We start from the raw sequence: 11,699 nt of genomic DNA, 5'->3' as shown, positions 1-11,699 counted from the left end.
AAAAAAAGGGGTATATAGAACCATCACTTCCATCAGTTCCCTTGATGAATCCCTCAAAATGGTTGAAAGAACCATTTAGGGGTACCATATGAAGCATGCAATAGAACCATTTTTGGTTCTATATAGCACTCTTTTTGTAAGAGTATAGTAGGTCAGCCAGGCCTATACTCTTCCTAGTCCATACTGGGCGCCCAAAAGTGTGACTCTGTTTTTCAGCCTATAGCCTACAGGAGGCTACAGCCTGTCTTGTGATTGGGAAAAGGCGCAGGAGCCGATGGGTAAATATATGTTTGTTTATTTATTTATTTCATTTATTTACGTTGTTTGTTTGCAACTCAAGAGGGGCAGGGACAAGACAGCGTGGAGTAAAACAAAAACATAATCGTGAGGCTACATTCAGAAATCACAGAATGGGGTGGGGGGTAGATTGTAAACAACTCAACTGAGATTAATAATAAGGTTATGGAAAAACACACCCACACAAGGAAGAAAAAAAAAAGAAACAACAAAAAAAATGTTTAGAAAAAGAAATTTAGAATTATATTAATCAAAAAAAAAAGAAAAGAAAAATACAATCTCAGTCATCAGAGATTAATCCCTCATTTCAATTGTCGAAATTCACAAGGATTTGCATCTTCTCCCTCACACACAAACGCACTCTCTCACTCTCACTCTCTCACACACACACACACACACACACAATTGCGTGCTACAGTAAGAGGGTTTATGGGCATGAGTTCCCCCTGCATCACTGACACCACACATATCAAACAAACCACACGGGCTGGGGCGTTGTGTTTAAAATGTGATTTTGTTTTAATTCTGTACATGTAAATAAATGTCAATGACAAAGGTATTTCAGTGTCTGAATCGTTTATCTGGTCACAATTCTTCTGCGTTCTCTTAAATCCTTTCACCCCCCTCCCCTCCCCTCCCCTCCCCTCCCAAAAGAAGAAATCAATCGCTGTAAATACTGCACTCTTACACCCCCTACCCCACCCACATTGCACCATACCACCACCATCATCTTCATCATCATCGCCATGCGTATCACAAGAGAACGGCTCGATTCTAATTGACGAGAGGCCAGAGAGATGCAACCCCACAGAATCACAAACCTTCAAACCAGATTTTTGTTGTTTTTTTTTAAAAAAAGAAAAAGAAAAAAAGGGAAAAAAGAAAAAAGAAAGGAAAAACAGATTTCAGTCAGCGATACAAAAGATCAGGACGTTTGAAGCAAAGATCTGCAGAAGGGATGGGAGTAGGACCACAAACTAAAATAAATTGGAAATTAAAAAAGGAAGGTTAACAGCCATTAGGGTATTACAGTTTGGTGGAAGAGAGTAGGACTGGGGAGAGGGGGTGTTTGACTGATCCAAGCACACCCCTCTACTGAACTACAAATCCCAGCAGGCCAAGGGACCTTCTTCATTATATTGTTCATATATAAACTACAATTCCCAGGGTTCATTTGAGAGACTCACATCTCTAAGACTTCCTCCTGCTACTCCTCTGGGGGCCTTCATCTCAAACCTAATTGTTTCTCCTCAAAATGGAGAATCCAACATAATTTATCAGAACACAAGCAAGTGTGTGTGTATGCGTGTGTGAGTTAGGGCACACACTAAAATGTGCATCTATCTCTCCCATTAGACTCCCCTGGAGGAGAGGAGAGGAGAAGGGCCGCCTCTGATGATATTATGGTAAAATTCAAGATTAATAAGTATAGTAATCACAATAATATGCGTACACAGCTCCCCTGTTAAGCCCTCCTCTAGTAGGAAAATGCATAGACTGTTTAGATGTGTGTGTGATATTCTGTGTGTAGCCGAGTCTTCCTGTCGATCACTTCATGAAAACCAGACATGTTTGCTTTTTTTTTTTTTGCTTTTGTTTTTTTTAACAGGGGATAGATTACATGGACAAATGCAAAAAGAAAAAAAAAATATTACTCTGGTTCCCATATTGCCTATTAGTCACATTTTGATTTCCACACATTTTTAAAAACATACAAACTGTTACAGTGGACGATAACAAATAAACAACACACACACACACACACACACACACACACACACACACACACACACACACACACACACACACACACACACACACACACACACACACACACACACACACACACACACACACACACACACACACACAAAAGAATGACGATGACAAAAAACAGAATAATTAAAAAAAAAAAGTGTGGGCATGAAACAACAAACCAGGAGAAAGGAAAAGAACGGGTGAATAAGGCCATACGCTGAGAACGACAGGAAAAGAGACAAAAACGGATCGAAAAAAAGGAGAAACAGAAAGAAAAGTGGCAGCCAAAACGGGAAAAGGGAATCCTCTGGATGACGGGGGTGAAGAAAACAAACAAATAAACAAACTCAATAAATAAACAAAAGGCAAGATGAGCGTGTTACCATCTCACTCTCTCTCCATCGTCTCCATCTGCTGGGGTGGTGGAGCATTTGGTTTTGATTGGGAAGTCGTCTGAGGACTTTTGGTTTAGGAGCGTCTTACGTGAACTTCCAGTGAGTTCTCCTTTGTTTGTTTGTTTGTTTGTTTATTTGTTTGTTTATTTTGTCATTTTTCCTCCCCCCCCGGCAACCAGAGGTTCAGTGCTAGTGTTACTCACAGAACACCCGATACAATCAACATCAATGATTACGAAGCTTTCAAAACAAAAATCACCCTTCTACTTCCAATTCGTCTAACATCTCTCAGTCTCTCTCTCTCTCTCACACACACACACACACACACACACACACACACCACTTAGATTATTTCCTTTACCTATGCTGACTGACATGTTGCTGTGTAGTTGAACTTCATACTGAGGCCGAGAGAGGGAATCCTGCATCATCTGCTGTAGTAAAGGACTGGTCCTCCATCCACCCATCCATGCAATTTATTCAAATCAACAAACCCATTAATAAACAGGCAGTCCACGCATACATACTCTCAAGACACTCGCAAGCACTCATCCACACACAAACACACACACGCACACACACACACACACAAAACTCCCCAAAGGATCGAAGAAAATGAAGTGCCTGGCCCAAAGCGAGAGTTAGAGACTAAAACCCAACAGAGACAGGTGTCGGAGTCTGGCCGTGCCACTTCGTTCCCCCAGTCCACCAGAAGTCCAGCAGCTCTGGATCAACACCTTCCAGGCGCCAGTGTTCAGAGATAGAGCCAGAGCATGGAGGTGTGCGGATGTTGATGATGACGATGGTGATGATTGGAGGAGGAGGAGGAGGAGGAGGGAGAAGTTTAGTTTTATTATTTCAAAATAAAAAGATAAAGCGCTTCTCGGATAAAAGAGTATGAGAGTGGGATCTGGAGGGAGAGGAGTGGGAGGGGGGGGGGGGGATGAGGGGAGGGGGGGGGGGGGGGGGGCGTGGACAGGAAGTGGAAGGGGAGGGATCTGAGGAGATGGAGGGGGCGGTCCTAGCTGAGCAGCTGCCGGATCTCCTTGTGCATGTGGCAGAGGAAGTCCACGTAGGAGGCCCCGCCGCTGTTGTTCTTGTCCTCCACCAGGAAATGCTTGAAGATGAGCTCAAGCTTGTCGTCTTGCTTCACCACGATCAGCTGCGGATGGACACAAGAGCACGCAACGCAACACGGTTAGACACAACACAACAGAGTCGGACACGACGCAACGTTGTTCAAACTGAAGTACACGTATCATGGAGGCAGCTTCTAAAACAGGCATTCATGTTAATTAATTCCACAGACTTATTCTCTCTCTCTTTCTCTTGCAGGAAGCAGGAAGAGGAAAAGGACATAGGTAAAATGAACAAAAGAACAAACATCAGATAGAATGGAAGACAGAAAGAAAAAAGGGGGGAACACAGAAGAGAAAAGAAGAGAGAAGAGGCAGGCACAGGATGAGAGGGAGAAAGAACAAAAATCAGATAGAGTGGAAGATAGAAAGAAAGAAGGGGGACCAGGGAAGAGAAGAAAGAGGCAGGCACTCACCTTCATATACCGTGACCTCTGTGCTCTGAAGGAGGCGATGATGTCTCGCAGCTTCTTTGAGAAAGGATTATCCAACTCCGGCAAGCATGTCTGCAGCGGGCGAAACCAAACACATGAGCACGAGGACACCAAGGACAACATGAATGAGACGAGAGTTAGCGAGAAATCAACGATAGAGCAAAGCTAACGAACGTCAAGGTGACCGAGATAACAGAAGGGGAATGGTGGCGGTGAAGTGAACAAGATCATAGAAGAGTTTATATAAGGTGACTTAATGTATTAATATATCTTTGCTCAACAATAACAAGGACTGGAGTACTACACCTCGTTCCTACACGTAACAATCAAAATCCTTGAAATGAAACTTGAGAGGATCCACTATTTTAAATCAGAAAAAAAAAATTTTCAGGTCAATTTTAAAACGGAAAAATGACAAGACATCCTTGAAATGAAAGGTGAGAAGATCCACCGCCCCAAATCAGAAAGACGCATTAAGGTCGATTTTAAAACGGAGACAGCAACAGCGGCGGCAGCTCACCATGCTGGGGTCGATCTGTCCGAAGGCGGGCGTGCCGAAGACGTTCTGCAGCAGCTCCTGCTGGGCGCTGGCGCCGACCCAGAGGAAGAGGTTCAGGCCCGTCTCCAGCAGGTACAGCCCCCCCTTGGACAGCCGCTCCTCCGAGTCCCGGATGGCCACCGGCAACGCGTCGCTGTCCACGTCCATCTTGTGCTGCACAGGGAGGAGAGGAGAGGAGAGGAGAGGAGAGGAGAGGAGAGGAGGAACAAACGGTCAGGCTCTGGTCAACGGAGAACACTAAAGCAACGAGGACTCTGCTGCACATGGCATACGGCTAATGCTGTACGGTTATACAGGTGCAGCATACGGCTATGCTGTACAGTCATGCAGTTGCGGCATACGGCTATACTCTAGAGTTGCACGTATCTGTGTGCGCATCTCCTAACCACTGGATCAGCGTTGCAAAACATCCACTTTCACATAGACAATACGCAACACCCGTATGGCCACCAAATTTAGTTGCAACACAGTAAGGCTGTTCGAACAGGACGCACAAACCACATCCATAGAAGTATAATTGGGCCTTAGAACAAATGGTTTGGTTCATGGTTCTGTGTGTTATACTTTGTCGACACAATCCTCCCTGAAAAAAAAAAAAAAGAATTGAATTGAACTTAAAAAAAGCCAAAGCAAAATACTACTCAATTAAGTGCGATAGTAGAGATGTAGTGGCAGAAAGAGAAAACAGAAAAACAAACAAAACGTGTGGAAAGTGAAAACCAGAGTCACGCAGACATGAGCGACAAAGGACTGAAAAGGAAGAACGAAGAGGTGAGAAATGAGAGAGAGAGAGAGAGAGAGCGACATGAGAAACAGCAGGAGAAGAAAGCGTTGAGAAGAGGAGGAGAACAGGAAACAGGGGTCAAGAGAAGAAAGACGAGGATGACCAGAAGGAAAGAAAGGACAGAGGTGTGAGACAGTGAGGTGTCAGGAGTGAGGAAAAAAGGAAAGAGAGTGCATGAGAGAGAGAGAGAGAGAGATACAGCATGAGAGAAAGAGAGAGAGCATTAGAGAGAGAGGGGATAGCTTGAGAGAAAGAGATAGTGAGAGAGAATATGAGAGAAAGAGAGAGAGAGAGAGAGCGTGAGAGAAAGAGAGAGAGAGTGAAAGAGAGGGAGGGAAGGGACAAGGTGACAGACAGAGTGCCAAGAAGGACACAGAGGTGCCACTTCACATGTTGAGTACCAGTGGAGATGGGAGCATCAGGGATGTCCAGATAGGGTGGGCTCACACTCTCTCTCTCTCTGTGTGTGTGTGTGTGTGTGTGTGTGTGTGTGTGTGTGTGTGTGTGTGTGTGTGTGTTTACTTTAATAAACACACACACACACACACACACCCTCAGAACCACAGTAAGGAGGCTTTGTCTAAAACTGGTGCATTAGAGGGGGAGAAAATAAGTGGACATTAAAAAGGGGAAAGGAACAGAGAAGAGTTCTCTGCTCTCAGATGGCCGAGACCTCCACTACAGAGTATAAGGCAGATGTACACCGTTCAGTGAGTCAGCAGTTTTCAACTGCACAACTGCACAGATGCACATGTTGACATACTGCCATAGCGGTGTCAGACGCTTTGGACAAAGGCGTCTGCTAAATAACTATAACCATAACACGCGAAACACAAACCTTTTCCTCGAACAAAAAAAAAGCGGAATTTCCATGACCTACTTTATAATGAACGGTACAATATACCGACCACGAGTTGTCGTGTAGCAATCAAGTTTTTGTAAGATCAAGTGTTTTGTTTTTGGCAAGTACACTTTAAACTGCTACAACAAAATTCCCTGATATTCAAGGATATTGCCTCAAAAATAATTCCCTGACTTCCCATGACATAGCTCTCGTGTGTGTGTGTGTGTGTGTGTGTGTGTGTGTGTGTGTCTCACCAGCGGCAGCAGGCGCGGGTAGAAGAAGATGTGGCTCTCGTGTGTGTGTGTGTGTGTGTGTGTGTGTGTGTGTGTGTGTGGTCTCACCAGCGGCAGCAGGCGCGGGTAGAAGAAGATGTGGCTCTCGTGTGTGTGTGTGTGTGTGTGTGTGTGTGTGTGTGTGTGTGTGTGTGTGTGTGGTCTCACCAGCGGCAGCAGGCGCGGGTAGAAGAAGATGTGGCTCTCGTGTGTGTGTGTGTGTGTGTGTGTGTGTGTGTGTGTGTGTGTGTGTGTGTGTGTGTGTGTGTGTGTGTGTGTGTGTGGTCTCACCAGCGGCAGCAGGCGCGGGTAGAAGAAGATGTGGCTCTCGTGTGTGTGTGTGTGTGTGTGTGTGTGTGTGTGTGTGTGTGTGTGTGTGTGTGTGTGGTCTCACCAGCGGCAGCAGGCGCGGGTAGAAGAAGATGTGGCTCTCGTGTGTGTGTGTGTGTGTGTGTGTGTGTGTGTGTGTGTGGTCTCACCAGCGGCAGCAGGCGCGGGTAGAAGAAGATGTGGCTCTTGTGTGTGTGTGTGTGTGTGTGTGTGTGTGTGTGTGTGTGTGTGTGTGTGTGTGTGTGTGTGTGTGTGTGTGTGTGTGTGTGTGTGTGTGTGTGTGTGTGTGTGTGTGTGGTCTCACCAGCGGCAGCAGGCGCGGGTAGAAGAAGATGTGGCTCTCGTGTGTGTGTGTGTGTGTGTGTGTGTGTGTGTGTGTGTGTGTGTGTGTGTGTGTGTGTGTGTGTGTCTCACCAGCGGCAGCAGGCGCGGGTAGAAGAAGATGTGGCTCTCGGCGACGTCCATGCAGCTGAGCAGCTGGCGCAGGTAGGCGCGGTCGTCCAGAGAGGTGTCGGCCGCGGGGTGCAGCACGTCACTCTTCAGCACGCAGTTCAGGTACACCGGCAGCAGCTTCATACACTCCGGCAGGATCAACTACACACACACAGGGGAGAGGGGGGGAGAGAGGGAGAGAGAGAAAGGGAGACACAGGAGGGAAGAGGGGGAGAGAGAGAGGGAGGGAGAAAGAGGGGGAGAGAGAGAGAGAGGTAGAGAGGGAGTAAAAGTTAGTTAAAGGAAGAGTGACCGAGTGTCAGTTAGCGTTTGTGTGTGCGCCTGTGTTGAGTGTGGCCTTAATGTCCTGTAGGTGGCAGCAGAGGTGAGCGCTCCATAGAGCCATGGCAGTGGCTGTGTGTGTGTGTGTGTAACTGGCTATTCAAATAATGTGTGAGTAAGTCTGGCGAGTTACTGTGTGAGTCTGCTAGTGTGTCAACATGTTCTCCTCTCAACAGCTGAGTGTGTGTGTGTGTGTGTGTGTGTGTGTGTGTGTGTGTGTGTGTGTGTGTGTGTGTGTGTGTGTGTGTTATTTTGTGTGTGTGAGGATTCACCTGTCCAGCAGAGGAGGGGCTGGCGCAGTTCTTGCGGTAGCAGGCCAGGATCTGAGCACACTGGTTCACCAGACTGTCCCGCACGTTCTTGGTGGGGTTTGTGAGCACGCTTCGGTATGCTGGACAAACACACGCACACACACACACACACATTACTCAATCAGTAAGACATTGTAAGTTGATATCTTTCAGGTTTAAGTCTTCACAGGGACTTAAAAATGGCATAACAAGCAGTGACAACACATGACTGACTGCCTGCGTGTGTGTGTGTGTGTGTGTGTGTGTGTGTACTCACCATACTTGGCGAAGAAGTTGATGATTGTGTCGGTCTCGCAGTTCCGGTAGAGGTCGGCCAGTTGCATGCAGCAGTTGACGCCCATGTTGTGGACCCGCAGCCGCCGCTGACCACTGCAGCTGGTGTACAGGACCGCACACTGGAGAGGAGGAGACCACACACACACACACACACACACACACACACACCTCGGTCAGCATGGATAAAACTAACATTCTAAAACACACACACACTGTAGTTGGTGTACAGGACTGCACACTGGGCAGGAGGAGACCACACACACACAGGTCAGCGTGGATAAAACAAACATTATAAAAACAAACATTATAAAAACACAAACACACACACACACTGTAGCTGGGGTACAGCACCGCACACTGGACACAAGACCGGACCCGGACACACACACACACACACCTTGGTCAGCGTGGATAAAAAAAACATTATAAAACACACACACACTCAGTAATGAAGACGCAAAGTAAACCTACATTCATAAGAACAGCACATGTGGTAACAAACTCGCTCATAGAGGATCATACGAAGGAGACAGGAAGTCAACCCCTCGACGCCAACTTCTCAACATCTAGCATGTGTGTGTTTGCAAGCACACACTCTTAAAACCCAAATTGCTGGTTGAATACCACACACACACAGGTCAGATTCCTCAGGACTTAAGAGGCAGGAGTCAGCAGAAACAGGGCTCACTGCAGCAGAAAGAGCTTAAAGCAAAAAACTGCTATGGTGACAGTCCTATATGATTCCTCACTTTTAATCCCTATTTGCAATTCTGACTCTCTCTCTCTCACACACACACACACACACGCTTTTCTGAAAGGCTATAACTCCCTCCTCTCTCCTGCAGGTTCACACTCACACAGCCGCAAGGGCACACGCAAAAACCAGCACATTAAATGTGCAACAGCAAACACGTGCACACACACGCAAACACACACACACACACACACCTGCAGCATGGCCCCCGTTTCCTCATTGAGCTTGTCGTCGTGCCTGATCTCCACGGTGATGGTCTTGTCGCAGTCGAGGCCGGCCAGCTCCACGTCGGTGGTGTTGCTCATGTAGAAGGAGCCGAAGAAGTCCGTCGCCCTGATGCCTGAGAAACGTGAGACGCACCAGAGGTCAGAGGTCAAACATCATCCATCGCACTCGTCGTCACGTTCACTAATCTAATCGTTATTCGAAAATGTCCGGTGATGTTTCAATTTGCCAATAAAGCATCAACAAAACCAGATTCATTCAACTGTCAGTGGGCTTGTTTTGCTGGCTATGGCGGGGCTTATCTCGTAAAACTGGTGAATATGTGCAATTTTGAGGGGATGACTGAACAGAACGTGTGCGAAACATAACTAATTATGTTTTCAGCAGAAACTACCAACCCCCCCCCCCCCCCCCCCCACACACACCTCCCAGGCACACATTCACATCAGAGAACTTCCTGAAACAGATCTCCTCCTTTGACGAACATATTCATGACTGCACACATGCAATCATCAGGGATCTGCACCCGTGTCAAGCATACAGCATATATCATAAGACAAGGTCAAACTTAAGTCCCCAAGCTCCAAACTATACATGCTTAGACAGACCTACCCTGCATGTGTGTGTGTGTGTGTGTGTGTGTGTGTATGTATGTGTGTGTGTGTGTGTGTGTGTGTGTGTGTATATATATAAGAGAGAGAGAGTTTGCATATGGGACCTTTAAATCCAGGCTTATTCAAATAGCATTACATGTAGCATTTAATCCACAAAGGGACTGGGTCACAAGCTAAGCCACAGTGTGGATTACGCAACAGCGGGTATACAGTAGGAGACCATTCTGCCCTGGCAGACAGCACTAGGTACAGGAGTCCCCCTGGCAGACAGCACTAGGTGCAGGAGTCCCCCTGCCTTTGAAGCTCCAGTGGCTGAACCAGCCTTTCTTTTGCTGGGAGCAGGTGAATGAGTGGTATGGTTTTCACATTATAAACTCATGACATGGAACAGGAGGCTGTTTAAGAGGTTCTTCCAGTTAAAAATGATGCTTTTCTCTAATGGTTTTCAGGCAGTAGGGTCGGTCAAGCGCCTAATGCTAGAAGTATACTCGACGCACCCGACCTGTCGCGCGACAATGTGACGTCAAAATGACGTGATTTCCTGTGTCGCAAGCCACATTTCAGCCGCGCGCCGACCTGTCGGACACCGAACATTTTTTATCAACCGCGCGCGCCAACCTCGCACGACAACTAGGAAGAGATTGAAGCCAAGCTCACGGAGCCAGTGTCCTTCTACAGTCATCAACCACATAAACCACATTCAGGCATTATCATATAGCCTATCCAACATCTTAAATAAGCCCATTCATTTTTAAAACGACTGTAGTCATGAAGTTTGAATAATAGTAGCCTAAGTTTGAGAAGTGGGAAGTTAACTTGGCTAGGCTGCAGCGAGAGTTGCCGTTTGGATGACTCATTTGTTTACAGTCGTGAACTACGTTGGATAAGTTAACGAAGTTACCAGTGAGAGTTGCAACTGGAGGAATTAGGGGGAAATGACTAGGACCGAGGCACATAAGCATTCCAACAAAAGGTAAGGAAGAGATTTATTTTCAACCAAAGGATATCTGCTAGACCTAAAAAAAAAATCTCTTTCCATTTAGGGAGATTACACAAACTCATCTCATAAAGGAGATGGTAGGCTAATCCTTCAGTTGTGCAAGCTAAGTCTGAAATGTCAGCAAATTAGCTAGTTGCTACTGCCATTAACGTCAATGGATACCGTGCCTCTGTTCAGGAGAATACTGCAAATTGTGTCGCGACTACCACGCGCAAGTATACATGGTTACAACGTTCCCCGTGACGTCAACATGTCGCACGACAAGTCGGGTGCGTGGACTGTACCGGGGCCTTTAAAGGGATAGTTCGGATTTTAAGACACGAAGTTGTATGGATTCCCTGTCAGCAACGTAGTGCATCAGCACTGACTTACCCCCGACAGCGTCCTGTGAGCCGAGATCCAGCCGGTTTTAGATCGTTTTTGATGCTGAAGAAAGTAGTCCGGCAAGTTTCTGGGGTCACGAAAGTAAAGTGTTTTTCTTCTCAAAACCATATGCGTTCAACAGAGTGATATATTTGCACCACAAAAACGTTGTCCAGGAAAAATTCAAACCTCGTTATCACTTACTTATTTTTCGCGATTCCTATCACTGCGCGCTACTGACAGCTGGACAACGTTTTTGTGGTGCAAATATATCACTCTGTTGAACGCATATGGTTTTGAGAAGAAAAACACTTTACTTTCGTGACCCCAGAAACTTGCTGAAGAAAATAGTCCGGCATCAAAAACGATCAAAAACCGGCTGGATCTCGGCTCACAGGACGCTGTCGGGGGTAAGTCAGTGCTGATGCACTACGTTGCTGACAGGGAACCCATACAACTTCGTGTCTTAAAATCCGAACTATCCCTTTAAGATCATCATGTCAAATGTTATTGGGGCTATAGAGGAGAATTGAATTAAGCAGAAGCTTTCATCCAAGGTGACTCGCCACACAG

At 46.5% G+C, this 11,699-nt stretch overlaps 1 protein-coding gene across 2 annotated transcripts in view; it reads right to left on the bottom strand.

The window, feature by feature from the left end:
• Positions 1 to 289: 289 nt before the first annotated feature.
• sec24c (SEC24 homolog C, COPII coat complex component) overlaps positions 290 to 11,699 on the bottom strand; it is a 37,446-nt gene continuing 26,036 nt past the window's right edge. For both annotated transcript variants that reach the window (XM_062525591.1, XM_062525592.1), the window contains exons 17-23: positions 9,119 to 9,264; positions 8,151 to 8,289; positions 7,856 to 7,974; positions 7,224 to 7,403; positions 4,541 to 4,732; positions 4,003 to 4,092; positions 290 to 3,612 (exon numbers count right to left, since the gene is read on the bottom strand). In XM_062525591.1, the coding sequence (XP_062381575.1) occupies positions 3,472 to 3,612; positions 4,003 to 4,092; positions 4,541 to 4,732; positions 7,224 to 7,403; positions 7,856 to 7,974; positions 8,151 to 8,289; positions 9,119 to 9,264 (1,007 nt within the window). In that variant the 3' untranslated portion in view covers positions 290 to 3,471. The remainder of the gene's footprint in view (positions 3,613 to 4,002; positions 4,093 to 4,540; positions 4,733 to 7,223; positions 7,404 to 7,855; positions 7,975 to 8,150; positions 8,290 to 9,118; positions 9,265 to 11,699) is intronic.

Source organism: Sardina pilchardus, chromosome 22 (genome assembly GCF_963854185.1).
Source record: "Sardina pilchardus chromosome 22, fSarPil1.1, whole genome shotgun sequence".
In the NCBI taxonomy this organism is placed as follows: Eukaryota; Metazoa; Chordata; class Actinopteri; order Clupeiformes; family Clupeidae; genus Sardina; species Sardina pilchardus.
Note: the sequence above shows the minus strand (reverse complement) of the source record. Positions and strands in the feature narration are given on the sequence as shown.